Below are 21,453 nucleotides of genomic sequence, written 5' to 3' on the forward strand. Positions count from 1 at the left end.
GTTATGCTACTGAAAATCTAGAAATAATACTAGAGAACGTACGTAATCTTGATAGAGACAAAATTCTAAGAGAGAGTAGTACTAGAAATAATAAAAAACAGGGTAATAGATCGACATTCCTACCATTTATTACCACATATAGTGGAAATAAAAATATAATAGAAAAAAATTCTAAAAAAGCACTGGAACATCCTTAAAAAGATGAGAAGTTAGGTATCCTTTTACCCAAGCGACCCCAAATTGTTTACAGGAAGGCTAGAAATCTAAAGATGAGACTTGCCCCCTCGGATTTAAAACGAAAACAAGATAAAAAGAATAAAGATCCATGGGGAAAAGATCTAAAAGGCTTTTACCCATGTCATAATTGTAAATCATGCCAACATGGAATGAAAAAGAAATAAATAAAATCTAATTATACAGGTGAAGTCTTTAAAATCCAAAAATGATTAGGTGTATAGATAAGAATGTAATTTATGTCATTGAGTGTAAAATGTGGAGCTCAGTACGTGGGGGAATCAGAAAGACCCCTACAAGACAGGATAAGAGAACACATCCTGTCAATCGAGCACCACGATAAAGAAAGAAATAAAGACCTTCCAGTTCCTAGACATTTTGCCATATGTAACAATGCGAGCCTTAAACACTTTAAATTTATGGGTATTGATAAAATCTTCAACCATTAGAGGGGAGGTGACCTCCATAATGAAAAGGGAAGGTAAATGGATTTTCCATTTAGGTTCCCCAACTCCTAGGGGCCTAAATCTAGAATTAGATCTAAATTGTCATCTGAAATAAAAAGATTATCCCCTGGAGATTTTAATTCTACATTATATTTCTTAGACATATAGGTGGGATGTTTCATCTATATTTTTATACTATATATATGTCCTAAGGAGAAATCCTAATTATTTATTCAGCAACGAATACTAATTAGAACTATGAATGATTCCATGTAATTGCATTTTCAAATTATTTCAAATCTTGTATAATCTCTTAATTGTACACCATAGTTTGAAATATGAATTAAAATAGTTTTATATTTAGTTCATTAAATTGCCCTTTATTTCAAGGCTTGAACCCTAACTAATTATCTATTTACCCAGCAATGTGTAGCCCTAAAAATGTTTTTTAAAAAACTAAAAAAACTAAACTATGAATGATACCTCCGTAAAATTAATTAGTTAATATCATGTAAAATTTCTATAAAATGTCTTATAAACCACAGCTATAAAATCATGTAAAACTTTACAAAATGCCTCTTATTTATATACCACAGTTCGAATTATGAATTTGAACAACTTCATGTTTAGGTGTGGTCTATAAAATTAATTTATTTTGATTGCCCTCCATTTTATCTTACTCTATACATTTTTAGATGTCAGTTCTTTACCAGTCTCTACTCACTTGATCGCTACTATGTATCTCCATTCATTTTATTACAAATATTTTAGCACATAGATAAATTGTTTTAGATACTTATATTGACTTTTACGTTTTAGGTTTACTATACATGTACTACATGCATCGAATTGTAATCTCTTTAAAAAGAGTATATATATATATATATATATATATATATATATATATATATATATATATATATATATATATATATATATATATATATATATATATATATATATATATATATAATATTAATATCGGTATACAGCATCAGTATTAAGCTTGAGAAAGGCTGTGCTCAGCCAAAACACGTTGCTCTTTCCTGTGACCTTTTATCTTTGATGTATTTGTTTTAAAACTGTGTTGAATTTGTTGTGTTCATTTTATCTATTAAATGCTAATTTATTTATTTATATATTCAACCCACACCCACTGAGGTCTGCATATTAGTCTGTTTACTACACACATTTAGCCGTCTCTGTGACAGCGCAGCTGTATACAATTACTTGCCTGCAGTTCACTGCAGTCAGTGTAATCACTTTCCCTAATTTTTAGTCTAATAAAGGAGTAAGGGATTCCTTGTTCACATATAGCTTTGTGTGTTCACTCTCACTGTGGCTTGTACATATATTGTGTCTACCTGATGAAACCGCAACAATAAATCCTACGGTCCCGAGGACAGAGGTCAACCTGGTCCTAAACCCTGAAAAGGGGCTACTTAGTGACCTACGAACCATAGTGGCAACATCTGCAAAAAGGAGAACCACATAACCCGAGCATAAACGCTCCCAGAGGCGAAGATAGTAAAAACAACCACCTCTGAAGGACCCTTGAGAAACGACGACCGCCGTGGAGAAATAGCAGACAGCAGGATACTTCATATCAGAAGACAGGCGCCTTACGCCTGAGATCAATCCCACAACCTCCTACTGCAGGAACGACGGAGAGAAACACTACGCCACATATCCTTCAAGGTTGTGCCAGACCCCTAAAGAGTCCAAGTATCAAACAAACTAGACCATGACCACGAGTAAAAAAAAAACGCTCGAATGTCAGACCCGCTACAAGTAACAAAGGACTACAGCCCTCCACCGAGGCTGCAAAGGAACACAGTGATACACCACCGGCCCTATATCTGAAGCAGAACTGTCACAGACCAGCCCAAGCGCTTCCGACATACAGACCCCCAGGTCTAAATATAAGTTTTAGTGTAGTGTTTTTTTTTGTTTTGTTTTTTAAACTAACAACTGAACAAGTGGACCAGCCAGGCAAAACATGCGTCACTAACAAGCACACAAGTAACGCCAGACAAAATCCGGGAACAATATCTATAAAAGAAAGTAAGTCTAGCAATCCCAGAATTCCCATAGGGAAGAAAAAAACTAGAAGTAAATAATCCAGACCGGATAAAAAACACAAACAAAAGGCACCCACAGGCATCCGCCCAGAAGTAAACAGGTCTCTGTAGTACCTGACAGAGACCTTGGCTTTCAGAAAAACGACAGGGAAAGCTCGCATTAGACTAACCGGGGAAAAACGTACCCCATTAGCCTACCGCACAGAACCCTCAGAAGATCCCTGATGATACAGTAAAGGATCCCCCAATAAATCAAACAGACGTCGCAATAGGACGCGCAGCCGCACAATCCTGTAGCGAAACGAACATGGGGGCACAATCACCCCTGGGGGAAACACAATGATGCCATTCACGGTCTGAACACCCGGGATAGGCAGACAAGCATATAACTGCAACAAAACCTCAGGATCCTGCAGGCGAATCAACGCCATTAAAATATTAAAACGAAAATGTCCCACCATCTCCGGGGTAAAAAATCCACCCTGCGCGGAGGAAACATTAATATCGGAGTCACCCGCAAAGGTAAAAAAAGGGTGTGAGGTTGGGAAGGCACCTCCTGAGGAACAGAGCCCCATGAGCCAACGGCTCAGAAGGTCCAGGGGCCCCCAGGAGCCGACGGCTCAGAAGGTCCATGGTCCCCCGGCACACCATGCAGGCATGAGAGACAAGATTGGCAGACTTGCGATAACAGGACCAATTTACAGTCCTCATCCGAGGACGAATCAGATATGAAAATAGTCTCTGCATTAGAATCCTCCATGGCTAAGACTTTAAATATAACAACGCAATTTGGAAAAGAAACTGGTACCTGACACCACCTCCTATGACCAGGGCTTAGGGAGCAGACTCTTTCCTCCGTCGCCACTCGGTCAGGAATGCGGAAGGGAGAGAAGACCCACCCAAGCGTAAACAAGCACGGTTACCAGATGCCCTGCGAAATCCAAAAAGCGCGCCACTCACAAGGCGGCAAAACTAGGCCCCAGAACAAACTAGCAAGTCTAAGAAAAGGAAAATCATAACTCAAGGTCAAGTCTAGCAAAACGATACATGTCTCAGCCTCAGAGCCCAAAATCCTGCAAGCAGGGTGATCACATAAGAAATATGATAAACAACCCCATCCCGTTCACTAATCCCCGATAAGGAAGATAATCCCTTGATTCCCAGATCGAAGCAGAAGGAGCCTCAATGAGGCCCATACTGAACTGTCATAACAAGTTACATTATAGCAACGTAATAAAATGAAATGATCTTACCGGAATCCACGCCGTGGAACAGGAACACGGCCCTTCAAGTGTGACGAATTAGTAGCAGCGCCTCCACCATGGACTTGAGAGAGGACAGCAGGTAGCGAAGTTCGGCAACACCAAGTGCTGAAAAGGAGCTGTGAATACGAGTCGGGATGGTGTCGCAGGGAAAGCTCCCACTGCATCTCCGGGCTCTCACTTTTGCCCAGGCCTTCAGCCGAGAGACCTACCGGACTGCTTAAAACTCCCGTCTCATGTCGAAGGGTAGCACCCTCCATAAGAGACAAAATATAAAAATAAATTTAATTTAATTTTAAAAGTATAATAAAAAAACCTCTGACACTTCTCTGCCAACCTCCTGGGACGAAAGGCAAAGAATGACTTGGGGATAGAAGAGGTGGGAGGAGTATTTAAAGCCTTTGGCTGGTGGGTCCAGGTTCTTATTTCCCCATAAGTAATGAATGCAGCTGTGGACTCTTGTGGACTAGGCGTTTAATCTCCACACAGTCAGCCTCAGAGAATCGAGATTTTGATGTTGAAAAGGACCCTGTTCCAGCAGATCCCTGCGACAGGGTAACCTCCACGGCAGAGAGGTTACCCTGATCCACCAGATCCGCAAACCACGTCCTCTGCCGACACGATGGAGCAATCAGAATGGCCAAAGCTCGCTCCTGTTTGACGCGTGCCACTACACGTGGTAGAAGTGGTAACGGTAGAAAAATGTAAGCTAGGCTGAACCCCCAAGGCACCACCAGGAACTCCACCCTGTTGCTGGGAACCAGGGAACTCTTTCCCTGAGTTAATCTTCCAACCGTGAGCTTGGAGCAGAAGAAGAGCCCTCGAATGATCTTCTTTGAGACTGAGCGACGGCGCCTGGACTAGGATGTCGTCCTGATAGGGTGCCACAGCAATGCCTCTGGCCACTGCAAGTAGCGCCCCCAGAACCCTCATGAAGACTCCCGGGACCGTTGCCAGACCAAAGGGGAAGGCCACAAACTTTGGAACTTGAAGTGGTCCCTGTGAATTGGCACATGAAGGTAAGCGTCCTTCAAGTCTACAGTTGTCATGAACGTTCCCTCTTGAACTAGGGGCAGAATAGATCTGATCGTTTCCATTTTGAACGATGGAACACTCAGAAACTTGTTTAAACACTTTAGGTCCAGAATCGGGCGGAACATGCCCTCCTTCTTTGGAACCACAAAAAGATTTGAATAGTACCCTAGACCCCTTTTCTGCTTGGGGTACTGGTACGATAACCCAGAGAGAGGAAAGATCCCTCACACACTCTAGAAAGGCCTCTCTCTTTTCTGGTCTTGAAGACAGGTTTGACAGAAGGAATCTGCCCCTGGGCGGATGGGATCTGAACCCTATCCTGTAACCCTGGGCGACAACCTCCAGAACCCAAGGGTCCTGAATGTCCTGCAACCAGGCTTCTGAGAATAGAGATAATCTGCCCCCTACTCGGTCCGGAGACCGGTTGACGATTTTGTCTCTGCGGGCTTCTTGCTCTGCTTAGACTTGTACCAAGAATGAGCCGGCTTCCAAGTTTCCTTAGACTGGTCCGCTATCGCAGCGGGCTGCTGGCACTGGGCCTTGTCCGCACGAAAGGGACGAAAAGTAGATCCTTTAGGCTTAGCCTTCTTATCCTGCGGTAGGAAAGCTCCTTTGCCTCTCGTAACCGTGGATATGATCGAATCCAATCCTGGACCGAACAGAATCTTTCCTTGAAAACGCAGGGACAACAGCCTCGACTTAGAGGTCATGTCCGCAGACCAAGACTTTAGACACAGAGCCCTGCGAGCTAAAGCAGAAAAACCTGACACCTTAGCGTTTATGCAAATAATTTGCATATTGGCATCACAGATGAAAGAATTGGCGACCTTCAGCGCGCCTTAATCTTATCCTGTATCTCTTTGATGGAAGTCTACCCCTCCACTATTTCACACAGGGATTCACACCAATATGTCACAGCTCCGGTAACTGCAGCTATGGCTGGTGCCGGCTGAAAAACATAATTTATGCTTACCTGATAAATTCCTTTCTCCTGTAGTGTAGTCAGTCCACGGGTCATCCATTACTTATGGGATATTAACTCCTCCCCAACAGGAAGTGCAAGAGGATCACCCAAGCAGAGCTGCTATATAGCTCCTCCCCTCTACGTCACACCCAGTCATTCGACCGAAAACCAAACGAGAAAGGAGAAACTATAGGGTGCAGTGGTGACTGGAGTATAATTTAAAATTTAGACCTGCCATAAAAAACAGGGCGGGCCGTGGACTGACTACACTACAGGATAAAGGAATTTATCAGGTAAGCATAAATTATGTTTTCTCCTGTTAAGTGTAGTCAGTCCACGGGTCATCCATTACTTATGGGATACCAATACCAAAGCTAAAGTACACGGATGACGGGAGGGACAGGCAGGATCTTTATACGGAAGGAACCACTGCCTGAAGAACCTTTCTCCCAAAAACAGCCTCCGAAGAAGCAAAAGTGTCAAATTTGTAAAATTTGGAAAAAGTATGAAGAGAAGACCAAGTTGCAGCCTTGCAAATCTGTTCAACAGAGGCCTCATTCTTAAAGGCCCAAGTGGAAGCCACAGCTCTAGTAGAATGAGCTGTAATCCTATCAGGAGGTTGCTGTCCAGCAGTCTCATAGGCTAAACGTATTATGCTACGAAGCCAAAAAGAGAGAGAGGTAGCAGATGCTTTTTGACCTCTCCTCTGTCCAGAATAAACGACAAACAGGGAAGAAGTTTGGCGAAAATCTTTAGTTGCCTGTAAATAAAATTTCAGGGCACGGACTACGTCTAGATTGTGCAGAAGTCGTTCCTTCTTTGAAGAAGGGTTAGGGCACAATGATGGAACAACAATCTCCTGATTGATATTCTTGTTAGTGACTACCTTAGGTAAGAACCCAAGTTTAGTACGCAGAACTACCTTATCTGAATGAAAAATCAGATAAGGAGAATCACAATGTAAGGCTGATAACTCAGACTCTACGAGCCGAGGAAAAAGCCATTAAAAACAGAACTTTCCAAGATAACAGCTTGATACCAATGGAATGAAGGGGTTCAAACGGAACACCCTGTAAAACGTTAAGAACTAAGTTTAAGCTCCACGGTGGAGCTACAGTCTTAAACACAGGCTTAATCCTAGCCAAAGCCTGACAAAAAGCCTGAACGTCTGGAACTTCTGACAGACGTTTGTGTAAAAGGATGGACAGAGCTGAGATCTGTCCCTTTAAAGAACTTGCAGATAAACCCTTTTCTAAACCTTCTTGTAGAAAAGACAATATCCTAGGAATTCTAACCTTACTCCATGAGTAACTCTTGGATTCGCACCAGTGTAAGTATTTACGCCATATCTTATGGTAAATTTTCCTGGTAACAGGTTTCCTAGCCCGTATTAAGGTATCAATTACTGACTCCGAAAATCCACGCTTTGATAAAATCAAGCGTTCAATTTCCATGCAGTCAGCTTCAGAGAAATTAGATTTTGATGTTTGAAAGGACCCTGAACTAGAAGGTCCTGTCTCAGAGGCAGAGACCAAGGTGGACAGGATGACATGTCCACTAGATCTGCATACCAGGTCCTGCGTGGCCACGCAGGCGCTATTAGAATCACCGATGCTTTCTCCTGTTTGATCCTGGCAATCAAACGAGGAAGCATCGGGAAGGGTGGAAACACATAAGCCATCCTGAAGGTCCAAGGTGCTGTCAAAGCATCTATCAGGACCGCTCCCGGGTCCCTGGACCTGGACCCGTAACAAGGAAGCTTGGCGTTCTGGCGAGACGCCATGAGATCCATATCTGGTTTGCCCCAACGTCGAAGTATTTGGGCAAAGACCTCCGGATGAAGTTCCCACTCCCCCGGATGAAAAGTCTGGCGACTTAGGAAATCCGCCTCCCAGTTCTCCACGCCTGGGATGTGGATCGCTGACAGGTGGCAAGAGTGAAACTCTGCCCAGCGAATTATCTTTGATACTTCCATCATCGCTAGGGAACTCCTTGTCCCTCCCTGATGGTTGATGTAAGCCACAGTCGTGATGTTGTCCGACTGAAACCTGATGAACCTCAGAGTTGCTAACTGAGGCCAAGCCAGAAGGGCATTGAGAACTGCCCTCAATTCCAGAATGTTTATTGGAAGGAGACTCTCCTCTTGAGTCCATGATCCCTGAGCCTTCAGGGAATTCCAGACAGCACCCCAACCTAGTAGGCTGGCGTCTGTTGTTACAATTGTCCAGTCTGGCCTGCTGAAGGGCATCCCCCTGGACAGATGTGGCCGAGAGAGCCACCATAGAAGAGAATCTCTGGTCTCTTGATCCAGATTCAGCATAGGGGACAAATCTGAGTAATCCCCATTCCACTGACTTAGCATGCACAATTGCAGCGGTCTGAGATGCAGGCGTGCAAAAGGAACTATGTCCATTGCCGCTACCATTAAGCCGATTACCTCCATGCATTGAGCCACTGACGGGTGTTGAATGGAATGAAGGACACGGCAAGCATTTAGAAGTTTTGTTAACCTGTCCTCTGTCAGGTAAATTTTCATTTCTACAGAATCTATAAGAGTCCCCAAGAAGGGAACTCTTGTGAGTGGTAAGAGAGAACTCTTCTCTTCGTTCACTTTCCACCCATGCAACCTTAGAAATGCCAGTACTAACTCTGTATGAGACTTGGCAGTTTGGAAGCTTGACGCTTGTATCAGAATGTCGTCCAGGTACGGAGCTACCGATATTCCTCGCGGTCTTAGTACCGCCAGAAGAGAGCCCAGAACCTTTGTAAAGATTCTTGGAGCCGTAGCCAACCCGAAGGGAAGAGCTACAAACTGGTAATGCCTGTCTAGGAAGGCAAACCTTAGATACCGGTAATGTTCTTTGTGAATTGGTATGTGAAGGTAGGCATCCTTTAAATCCACTGTGGTCAAGTACTGACCTCTTTGGATCATGGGTAAGATTGTCCGAATAGTTTCCATTTTGAACGATGGAACTCTTAGGAATTTGTTTAGGATCTTTAAATCCAATATTGGTCTGAAGGTTCCCTCTTTTTTGGGAACCACAAACAGATTTGAGTAAAACCCTTGTCCGTGTTCCGACCGCGGAACTGGGTGGATCACTCCCATTAGTAAAAGGTCTTGTACACAGCGTAGAAACGCCTCTTTCTTCATCTGGTTTGTTGACAACCTTGAAAGGTGAAATCTCCCTTGTGGAGGAGAAGCTTTGAAGTCCAGAAGATATCCCTGAGATATGATCTCCAACGCCCAGGGATCCTGGACATCTCTTGCCCAAGCCTGGGCGAAGAGAGAGAGTCTGCCCCCCACTAGATCAGTTTCCGGATCGGGGGCCCTCACTTCATGCTGTCTTAGGGGCAGCAGCAGGTTTTCTGGCCTGCTTGCCCTTGTTCCAGGTCTGGTTCGGTTTCCAGCCTTGTCTGTAGCGAGCAACAGCTCCTTCCTGTTTTGGAGCAGAGGAAGTTGATGCTGCTCCTGCCTTGAAGTTACGAAAGGCACGAAAATTAGACTGTCTAGCCCTTGGTTTGGCTCTGTCTTGAGGCAGGGCATGGCCTTTACCTCCCGTAATATCAGCGATAATTTCTTTCAAACCGGGCCCGAATAATGTCTGCCCCTTGAAAGGTATGTTAAGCAATTTAGATTTAGAAGTTACATCAGCTGACCAGGATTTTAGCCACAGTGCTCTGCGCACCTGAATGGCGAATCCGGAATTCTTAGCCGTAAGTTTAGTTAAATGTACTACGGCATCAGAAATAAATGAATTAGCTAGCTTAAGGGTTTTAAGCTTGTGTGTAATCTCATCTAATGGAGCCGAGTCAAGGGTCTCTTCCAGAGACTCAAACCAAAATGCTGCCGCAGCCGTGACAGGCGCAATGCATGCAAGGGGTTGCAATATAAAACCTTGTTGAACAAACATTTTCTTAAGGTAACCCTCTAACTTTTTATCCATTGGATCTGAAAAGGCACAGCTATCCTCCACCGGGATAGTGGTACGCTTAGCTAAAGTAGAAACTGCTCCCTCCACCTTAGGGACCGTTTGTCATAAGTCCCGTGTGGTGGCGTCTATTGGAAACATTTTTCTGAATATAGGAGGGGGTGAGAAAGGCACACCGGGTCTATCCCACTCCTTAGTAACAATTTCAGTAAGTCTCTTAGGTATAGGAAAAACGTCAGTACTCGTCGGTACCGCAAAATATTTATCCAACCTACACATTTTCTCTGGGATTGCAACTGTGTTACAATCATTCAGAGCCGCTAACACCTCCCCTAGTAATACACGGGAGGTTTTCCAGCTTAAACTTAAAATTTGAAATGTCTGAATCCAGTTTATTTGGATCAGATCCGTCACCCGCAGAATGAAGCTCTCCGTCCTCATGTTCTGCAAATTGTGACGCAGTATCAGACATGGCCCTAGCATTATCAGCGCACTCTGTTCTTACCCCAGAGTGATCTCGTTTACCCCTAAGTTCTGGCAATTTAGACAAAACTTCAGTCATAACAGCCATGTCTTGTAAAGTGATTTGTAATGGCCGCCCTGATGTACTTGGCATTACAATATCACGCACCTCCTGAGCGGGAGATGCAGGTACTGACACGTGAGGCAAGTTAGTCGGCATAACTTCCCCCTCGTTGTCTGGTGAATGTTGCTTAACATGTACAGATTGGCTTTTATTTAAAGTAGCATCAATGCAATTAGTACATAAATTTCTATTGGGCTCCACCTTGGCTTTTGAACATATTGCACAAAGAGATTCCTCTGTGTCAGACACATTTAAACAAACTAGCAATTAGACTAGCAAGCTTGGAAATACTTTTCAACTGAATTTACAAGCAATATGCAAAACGTTACTGTGCCTTTAAGAAACACACAAAAAAACTGTCACAGTTGAATAACAATGAACCGGATTAGTTATAAAAACCAAATTTTCACAGTAAATGCATAAATTTAGCAAAGGATTGCACTCATTAGCAATGGATGATTAACCCTTAATATCAGAAAAAACGGATAACAATTGAAAATATAAGCGTTTTTATCACAGTCAAAGCACAGTCTCACAGGTCTGCTGTGAGTGATTACCTCCCTCAAAACTAGTTTTGAAGACCCCTGAGCTCTGTAGAGACGTCCTGGATCATGCAGGGAGAAGGCAGACTGTGACTGAATTTCTAATGCGTAGTAAAAGCGCCAAAATAGGCCCCTCCCACTCACAATACAACAGTGAGGGAAGCTCAGTAAACTGTTTTAATTCAAAACAAACGACAGCCATGTGGAAAATAACGCCCAAAACAATTTTTCACCAAGTACCTCAGATAATTAAACGATTTAACATGCCAGCAAACGTTTAAAATCTAATTTATGAAATGTCATTAAAAGCCTGCTGCTAGTCGCTCACACTGCAAGTTAGGCTAAAAGTTATATGCATACAGTATTTTCCCAGTGAAGTGCCATTCCCCAGAAATACTTAAGTGTAAACATACATACATATCAGCCTGATACCAGTTGCTACTACTGCATTTAAGGCTGTACTTACATTATATCGGTATTAGCAGTATTTTCTCAGTCAATTCCATTCCTTAGAAAATAATATACTGCAACATACCTCTTTGCAGGTGAACCTGCCCGCTGTCCCCTGTTCTGAAGTTACCTCACTCCTCAGAATGGCCGAGAACAGCAAATGGATCTTAGTTACGTCCGCTAAGATCATACACAAAAACTCAGGTAGATTCTTCTTCAAATGCTGCCTGAGAAAAAAAACACACTCCGGTGCCGTTTAAAATAACAAACTTTTGATTGAAGATATAAAAACTAAGTTTAATAACCACAGTCCTCTCACACATCCTATCTATTAGTTGGGTGCAAGAGAATGACTGGGTGTGACGTAGAGGGGAGGAGCTATATAGCAGCTCTGCTTGGGTGATCCTCTTGCACTTCCTGTTGGGGAGGAGTTAATATCCCATAAGTAATGGATGACCCGTGGACTGACTACACTTAACAGGAGAAAACAAACCCTGTGTGTTGAAACATCTTCCTTAACATGTTTTCCAACTTTTTATCCATGGGCTCTTTAAAACGACGAACTATCCTCGAGGGGACTAGTTGTCCGCTTTGCGAGCGTGGAGATAGCACCATCCACCTTAGGGACAGTACCCCACAGCTCAAGCTGAGAGTCCGAAACGGGGAACAGTTTCTTAAAGGAAGAAGGGGAAAAGGAAGAACCTAATCGCTCCCATTTATTCTTAATAATATTAGCCATCTTAACAGGAGCCCGGAAGGCCTGAGGCACCACCCTGTCCTCATATACCTTATCAAGCTTAGGAATCGCGGAACCTCCAGAGTAGCAAGCTCTTGCTTCAGCAAAAAGCGCAATTTCTCTATCCTAAACCTAAAGGAAAGGACATCATCTCCACCCAGTCCCAAATCGGCTATCACCAAGGAAAGAAGCAAACTGCTAGAAACCGGATCAAGTCCAAATCCCAAGGAACGTTAGAGCGTCCACCAGAACCATAAGAGGATCCCCCGAACCAGATTTGTATCTGGGAAGATTGGATTTTAATGAGATGCCATCAAATCCAACTCCAGAACCAACCACCTGAGGGTATCAATGAGAAGACCTCCAGATGGAAGCCTACTCCCCTGAGCTAGACTACGGAGTAGCATTAGTTGCAGCCCCCACAAAGGGAATCCCTAGATCACACCTGGGATGAGAACGGCACAAAGAAGTAGAGAGGAACTCCACCCACCGAAGGGAGCAAGACACCTCCTCCATTGTTAAGGAACGCCCAGTTCTTCCCTGGAAGGGGAAAAACGAACTGATGAGAGGCTGACCTATGGAAGACGAAAAAACAAACCCATTCAGAGGAGGTTAAGCTGTCAGAGCATTGAAAATTGCTCTCAATGCTAATATGGAAGAAACAGATTGCGCCTGAGTCCAGAATCCCTGAACTCATAAGAGACCCAAAACTGTTCCCATGCCAGAAAGGCTGGTATCCATAGTCAGAACTGCCCAAAATGGACTCCAGAACATATGTCTTGGGATAGATGGTCCTAATAAGTCACTAGGACTATCCTCCAAAAGAGGACCACATAGTCCTTGAACCATTGTCTAAGTATGCATAACTGTAAAATCTCAGATGGCATCGAACAAAAGGAATAAATGTCCATGGAGCTCATTATTAGGACAAGTACCTTCATATTAGCACCACCTAGGGGCAGAAGATAACTGAAAAGGAAGACAGAAAGAAAGAAGAGCGCAGATTCTGACTTCCGAGAAAAAAATCAGCATGGAGATCAAGTCTATTATCAACTCCACTATCCTGGTATTTGCCAAGGAACTCCAATTCAAGAAATCAGAGAATCAACAGACAATCTGAAAGATTTTGAAAAAATACAATACAGCGCCTTAACCAAATATCGTCCAAGTACGGTTTTACTGCAGATCCTAGATATCTGGCTACAGCCTACAGAGCCTCTAGAACCTTCCAAAAAAAAAATCAGGGAGTTGAGGATAGGCCGAAAGGAAGGAATACAAAAAGGAAGAGCTTGTCCAGGAAAAACAAACTGTAGGATATAAAATGATCCCAGAGGAGAGTAAAATGAAGGTAAGCATCCTTCAGGATAATGATAGTCCCACCCTGACCCTCCTGAACTAGAGTGAGAATATTTCCAGTAGGAGAAACATCAGGGTATAAAGGTGCCAGAAGAAAAACAAAAAGGGAGCCGCCCAAACAAAGAATAACTAACGGGCGGGGTTGTGGACTCTCCCTGCCAGGAAAGAAAGGAATTTATCTTGTAAGCATAGATTTTGTTCTTTCCATAAGAGAGGGAGAGTCCACGTCTTCACTTCTTACTGTTGGGAAAAAACCCAAGCTCCAGAGGACACTGAAGGAATAACGGGAGGGAACAAAAAAAAAAGAGGCGGAACCAAATCTGAGGGAACCACGGCCTGCAAAACCTTCCTCCCGAAAGCCGCTTCAGCCGAAGCAAACACATCAAACTTGTAATATTTAGAAAAAGCAGCCAGGTAGCAGGACCAGGTAGCAGCCTTACAAATCAGATCCATTGAGGCTTTGTTCTTAAAAGCCCAGGAAGAAGCAAGTGCTCTAGTGGAATGAGCCTCAGGAGGCCGTTGTCCCGCCGTCTCATAAGCTAGGCGGATGACACTTCTCAACCAGAAAGACAGGGAAGACGAAGTGGCCTTCTGACCCCTACGCTTACCCGCATAGATGACAGATGAAGATTGTCTGAACTCCTTAGTAGCCTGAAGGTAGAACTTCAAGGCACGAACCACATATAGATTGTGAAGCAAACGTTCCTTTGCTGAAGAATGAGTGGGACACAAGGAAGGATTGATTAATTTTGCGATCTGACACCACCTTAGGAAGGAAACTAAACTTAGTACGTAAAACTGCCTTAATCGGCATGAGAAACAAGGTAAGGGGAGGGGGTCACATTGCAAAGCAGAAATCTTGGAGACTCTGCGAGCAGAGGCAATAGAAACAAAACCTTCCAAAACCTTTAATGGGCTCATAGGGAGTCTGCTGCAACACACAAAGAACAAGATGGAGACTCCATGGCGGAGCCATCTTTCGAAACACAGGTCTGATCCTAGTCAGAGCCTTAACGAAGGAATGTACATCCGGAAGCTCAGCTAATCTCTTCTGCAACACCGACAGGGCCGATCTCTATCCCTTCAGGGAACTAGCAGATAGACCCTTCTCCAGTCCATCCTGGAGAAAAGATACAATTCTGGCAACTTTAACCTTATGCCAAGAAAAATGACGCTTCTCCCACCAGTGCATCTAAGTTCGCCACACCTTATGGTAGATGCGTCAAGTAACTGGCTTACGAACTTGAATCAAAGTGTCGATGACACTCTGAGGAACCTCTCCTGGCTAAGACTAAGCCAGTAATCTCCACGTAGTCCGCCTCAGAGAATCTAGATTTTGATGAAGGAAGTGAACCTGTATCAGCAGGTCCCTGCGACAAGGTAACCTCCATGGAGGAGATGAGGACATCCCACCAGATCCGCGAACCAAGTCCTTTGAGGCCAGGATGGAGCAATTAGAATCACTGATGCTTGCTCCTGTTTAATGGGGGCCACCACACAAGGGAGAAGAAGTAATGGAGGAAAGAGATATGAGTCTGAACCTCCATGGAACCGCTAGGGCATCTATTAGAACCGCTTGAGGATCCCTCAATCTCGACCTGTACTTGGGTAGTTTGGCATTGAGACGGGAGGCATGAGGTCTATCTCTGCATCCCCCATCTGCTGCATATCTCTGCAAAGACCTCGGGTGGAGAGACCATTCCCCCGGGTGAAAGGACTGCCTGCTGAGGAAGTCTGCTTTTCAGTTGTCCACACCCGGAATGTGGCTCGCTAACAGCGTACAGTTGTGGGCCTCCGCCCATTCTAGGATTTGAGAAACTTCAACCATCAGGGAGGAACGAGAAGCTCCTTTGCGATGAGAGATGTAGGCTACCGATGTTATATTGTCCAATTGGAATCTGATAAACTGGGATAAGCCTTCAGAGCATTGAAGATTGCCCAAAGTTCAAGATATTGATCGGAAGAGTGTACGCCCGAGTACACAGCCCCTTTTGTGCCTTGCTGGCACCCCAAACCGCTCCCCAGCCGGATAGACTGGCATTCGTAGTCACAATCACCCAGGATGGTCCTAAGAAGCACGTGCCTTGGGACAGGTGATCCTGACAGAGCCACCAAAAGAGCAAGTCTCTCGCCAGAACTATCTATCTGTTGTGACCGATCGGAATGGTCGCAGTTCCATTGTCTCAGCATGCATAGCTGTAAATGAACAACATTGTTGCAAAACTGCTGCCATATAGAGCTGCAGACACGTGCACACACATAAGCTTACTACACTGCTTTTCAACAAAGGATAGCAAGAAAACGATGAATATTTGATAACAGAAGTAAATTGGAAAGTATTTTAAAATTGTATGTTCTATCTGAATCATGAGAGAGAAAAAAAAATAAAAAGAAAAAAAAAAAAAAAAAATGTGGTTTTATGTCCCCCTAAGGTATAAAAAGTATACAACCTTATTTTTCAGTCCCCTATGTCGGCATCTCAAGTAGCTGCGTAGTATAACAGTGTGCAAGCTGATCTTGCCAAAAATACTCAGTAAAGACCAAGTCCCACATACAACTCCCTGCACACGCTGTCAAAACGGGAGATCCAGGGACATAACGGTACAGCTTGATGTGCCAAATCCTTAATGTGATCACAAATGATCTCTACATATAGTGAAATAAGTCGCCAAGTGGTATACGCAGTGAAAGAGGTCCTTGACTGCACAGAACACCGTAACTGCGATCTCATGTAAATTAACCCTCATTCTGATAAACGGCATGTGGAGGTCTCTGATATTTAGTTGAAGAGACACCACCAGCACTGAGGGAATTTTAAGCACATAAATTAGAAATTATGGCTCCTCAATGCCCACCCACACATGAGGATTTAATAAAATATGAAAAGTCCCCTCACCCTCCATATGCCCTATTAAACAACAAGCCATGAGGGCAGGGGTACAGGACTCTCTGTTAAAAGTCTTCTTTCTTCCACCAGCTCGAGGTCTGTCAGTTTCACCAGCTTCTAACAGAGACCATAAAGCTTCAGCTGTGGGGCAGACATCGAATCCTAGGTCTGACAGATTCAGACGACCTCTGACAGGGACCTGGAGAAGAGGAAAAGCAGAGTAACCAACTCTGGTTTTCCATATAGGAGTTAGCATAAAGTGTTGGAGGGAAAGGACTACCTCACCGACCTCCAAAAGCTAATAGCCACCATTACTCTTACTAAAGAGGATTTCATTGACAAAGCATTGCCCTAATCCTTGCTTGCAGAGAAAATACCCATTAACCCTTTGAGTGCTAACGACGGCTCTGAGCCGTCGCAGAGTTTCCCACTCTGGTGCTAACGACGGCTAGAAATCTAATGACAAGAGGACAGAATGTCCACCTGTTACTCATGTACAATGGAAGAATGTTTTTTAGAAATCAATGCTACATTCTGATTATTTTAAATAATTGGGAACTATTATGTAACACCAGGTGGTGCAGTCTCTGACACTGGGCATATTTGGTACAACTCAACTTTTTAAGTTAGTTAATAAAATACTTATACATATTTAAAGAGGATACAATCTTGTATTTTATTATTCGTACTTTTTATATGGGTTTAGGAATTTTGAGTCATTTCCTAAAAGTTCCTCTCCGCCTTGATGACACAAACTTTCTAAACCCAAATTAAAAATAGTATATAAAACATTAAATCATCAGTCGGAGAGCAAATGACAGAATTCTTTAAAAAGATTGACTGGCAATTTGCAGGATAACAGCTATGTAGAGGGGTCACCCTGATTTAAAATAAAGGATATAAATGCGGAACATTAACAATAAAAAGGTCAGGGATTTGTGTTGCCTTTTACTCTTGACACACTGACTTTAAATCATACTATATTAAGGCTTCAGGTAATTACGGTCACACATGTTTACAATGCGATTTGTCACACTACAGACAAACTCACTTCTTCTTGTCTGAACTCTCTGCTTCCGGAGGGATTCCCACCATGATCACAGTGCCCATATCAACATCCAAAGGAGCTGCCAGCACAAGCGGAAGCAGCTTACAGCGCTTATTCCTAGTCTTAAAAAAATAACCAAAATCACACAAAGAATTGTAGACAGGTTATTGCACAGAATATAGCTGTAAAATAAATTTCAGTTTTCCTGTTAAAAAAATAAAATATATAACAGTCAAAAATGTTTTCCACTAGGCCCATGACCCTTCCAGGATTACAAGCCCTGTAGAGGAGATTGGCAGGAGGTGATAAGGGGAGAAAATGATTAGGGGAAATATTTAGAAGAGTGACGTTAGAGAAAGTAAGTGATTATCTAGAATGCCATGCAGAACACAGTAGACAGCAATGAGTGCAGATATGGCCAAAAGCATTAGTGACTGCAGTATGGCTAGCTAGGTCACGGTAACATTTTTTTTTCTTCTTTAAATATAAATGAAAATTGTTCTATACTGTTCCTTTAAGTTTAAATTAACAGGAAAGCTATTTTTATTTAGCAGATAAAATGACATTACATTTTCTTTTTAAAAGTTTACTGAAACTTATGTGCTTTATTTTTATGTATAAATTCAGAAAGAAAACATGCAACAAAAATTAGATGGAACAAACATTTTAAACAAATATATATATATATATATATATATATATATATATATATATATATATATATATATATATTTTATCAAAATTGACTTTACACTCTTGGTATCCTTTGTTGAAGGAGCAGCAATGCATTACAGGGAGATAGACTAATACAAATTGGATGAGCCAGTGTATATGCAGCCAGTTCCCAGTGGTGTATTGCTGCTTCTAAACCTACCTAGGTATGATTTTCAACAAAAAGGTGCCACTGCCATATTTAGCATTTGTTTTACATATGAATGAACGAATGAATGCACACACCCAGCACTTAATCTTTCTTTAAATCACCCAGACAATGACTGGGATTCATTAGATGATTTTAGAAGCAGGGTATAGAGAAATAGATAGTATAGTAGCTTGTTGATTTAATGAGAAATTTGATTGCCACTTTGGAGTAAGATTGGAAAGAGCTTCAATCTGGATGTTTTTTTGCCTTTTTTTGGATCAACAGTAGTAAAAGCATTGTATGAAAAATTTAGCTTGATGGGCTTTAGTATTTTTCAACCTATATTACTATGTCATTTTATCCCTGACTCAGTAAAGGCAAAACAGCACATGTTATTACTCACCGAGCACACAAACGACTTCAGCAAGTATTTACAGAGCAAGCAGAGGGACACAGGTTTGGAGAACATCTTGACGTCTGGAGTACCCTGGAAAAAGAAATGTGCGGTAAGAGCACCACCTGCTGACAATTTACATCATGTACAGTTATAAATAATTAAGTTGCATTCAAAGCAGGGGTTGACAAATCTGTTTAAAAATGAGGAGCCAGTGAGAATATTTAGGAGCCAGATAGTGGTATTTGGGTTATTTTCTATATACAAAGTTAGGTGTCAGGGGTAAAATTCTAGGAGCCAGTGGGTTTACATAACAAGACAAATACTGACCTCCATTAAATAGCAGTACAGGAAAGGCCCCTGAGAGAGGATGAGATTAGTGCAGATACAGCTAGCCACAGTCTGTTGAATTGCACGCAGCAGCTTCTTAGCCATCTCCAATCCAAGGTGCAATTTATCCAGATTACTTCTGCAAGAACACACGAAATGTAAAAGGTTCAATATTTTCCCATTGGGACAAGAGCAGACTATCATTTTTATTAAAATGTTCAGTTCTATCACTTTTAAAATTGTGTTTCTTGAAACGGATATTCAATAGAACTGCATTTGCTCATATCTATTGAGTGACAGTACATAATAGAAAACACATGTTTAAAGTCACCAAGAAAAACGTGGAACCTTTGAACAGATAGAAATACAGAGCTAGGGGCTGTGAAATTGTAGGGTATTCAGATATTGCTTTATAAATTTAGTAATAAATACAAAGAAAAGTATTTCAAGTAGCAACTATCAACTCCTTGCGTAATCTGACTTAACTATATTTTACAGAACCACCACTGACTGACATTTGAGAGCAACAAAAAATATGTAGGAATGAGATACATCTGTTATAATAACTGAAGTACAGATATTGTTCCTATAAAGATATGGCAAGCCTGCATTTGAAACTCACAGTTCAAGTAAAAAAACTTAAGTTATGCTTACCTGTTAATTTTCTTTTCTTCAGATGGAAAGAGTCCACAGCTGCATTCATTACTTTTGGAAAATAAGAACCTGGCCACCAGGAGGAGGCAAAGACACCCCAGCAAAAGGCTTAAATACTCCTCCCACTTCCCTCATCCCCCAGTCATTCTGCTGAGGAACAAGGAACAGTAGAAGAAATACCAGTGTGAAAAGGTGCCAGAAGAATAAAAAAAATAAGACACCCCACAGAAAAAATATGGGTGGGGAGCTGTGGACTCTTTCCATCTAAAGTAAAGAAAATCAGGTAAGCATAATTTAAGTTTTTCTTCATAAATGGAAGGAGTACACAGCTGCATTCATTACTTTTGGAAAAAGAATAACCACGCTATACAGGGAGTGCAGAATTATTAGGCAAATGAGTATTTTGACCACCTCATCCTCTTTATGCATGTTGTCTTACTCCAAGCTGTATAGGCTCGAAAGCCTACTACCAATTAAGCATATTAGGTGATGTGCATCTCTGTAATGAGAAGGGGTGTGGTCTAATGACATCAACACCCTATATCAGGTGTGCATAATTATTAGGCAACTTCCTTTCCTTTGGCAAAATGGGTCAAAAGAAGGACTTGACAGGCTCAGAAAAGTCAAAAATAGTGAGATATCTTGCAGAGGGATGCAGCACTCTTAAAATTGCAAAGCTTCTGAAGCGTGATCATCGAACAATCAAGCGTTTCATTCAAAATAGTCAACAGGGTCGCAAGAAGCGTGTGGAAAAACCAAGGCGCAAAATAACGGCCCATGAACTGAGAAAAGTCAAGCGTGCAGCTGCCAAGATGCCACTTGCCACCAGTTTGGCCATATTTCAGAGCTGCAACATCATTGGAGTGCCCAAAAACATAATTTATGCTTACCTGATAAATTCCTTTCTTCTGTTGTGTGATCAGTCCACGGGTCATCATTACTTCTGGGATATAACTCCTCCCCAACAGGAAATGCAAGAGGATTCACCCAGCAGAGCTGCATATAGCTCCTCCCCTCTACGTCAGTCCCAGTCATTCGACCAAGAAACAACGAGAAAGGAGTAACCAAGGGTGAAGTGGTGACTGGAGTATAATTTAAAAGATATTTACCTGCCTTAAAACAGGGCGGGCCGTGGACTGATCACACAACAGAAGAAAGGAATTTATCAGGTAAGCATAAATTATGTTTTCTTCTGTTATGTGTGATCAGTCCACGGGTCATCATTACTTCTGGGATACCAATACCAAAGCAAAAGTACACGGATGACGGGAGGGATAGGCAGGCTCATTATACAGAAGGAACCACTGCCTGAAGAACCTTTCTCCCAAAAATAGCCTCCGAAGAAGCAAAAGTGTCAAATTTGTAAAATTTGGAAAAAGTATGAAGCGAAGACCAAGTTGCAGCCTTGCAAATCTGTTCAACAGAGGCCTCATTCTTAAAGGCCCAAGTGGAAGCCACAGCTCTAGTGGAGTGAGCTGTAATTCTTTCAGGAGGCTGCTGTCCAGCAGTCTCATAGGCTAAACGTATTATGCTACGAAGCCAAAAAGAGAGAGAGGTAGCAGAAGCTTTTTGACCTCTCCTCTGTCCAGAGTAAACGACAAACAAGGAAGAAGTTTGGCGAAAATCTTTAGTTGCCTGCAAGTAGAACTTGAGGGCA

The 21,453-nt window shown here is 42.5% G+C and overlaps 1 protein-coding gene across 1 annotated transcript in view; it reads right to left on the reverse strand.

The window, feature by feature from the left end:
* Positions 1 to 21,453, reverse strand: part of CDC45 (cell division cycle 45) — a 170,498-nt gene that overhangs the window by 34,919 nt on the left and 114,126 nt on the right. Inside the window, exons 14-16 of the mRNA XM_053701933.1 lie at positions 19,143 to 19,281; positions 18,822 to 18,905; positions 17,560 to 17,678 (exon numbers count right to left, since the gene is read on the reverse strand). Of these exons, the coding sequence (XP_053557908.1) occupies positions 17,560 to 17,678; positions 18,822 to 18,905; positions 19,143 to 19,281 (342 nt within the window). The remainder of the gene's footprint in view (positions 1 to 17,559; positions 17,679 to 18,821; positions 18,906 to 19,142; positions 19,282 to 21,453) is intronic.

This window comes from Bombina bombina, chromosome 2 (assembly GCF_027579735.1).
Source record: "Bombina bombina isolate aBomBom1 chromosome 2, aBomBom1.pri, whole genome shotgun sequence".
Taxonomy (NCBI): Eukaryota; Metazoa; Chordata; class Amphibia; order Anura; family Bombinatoridae; genus Bombina; species Bombina bombina.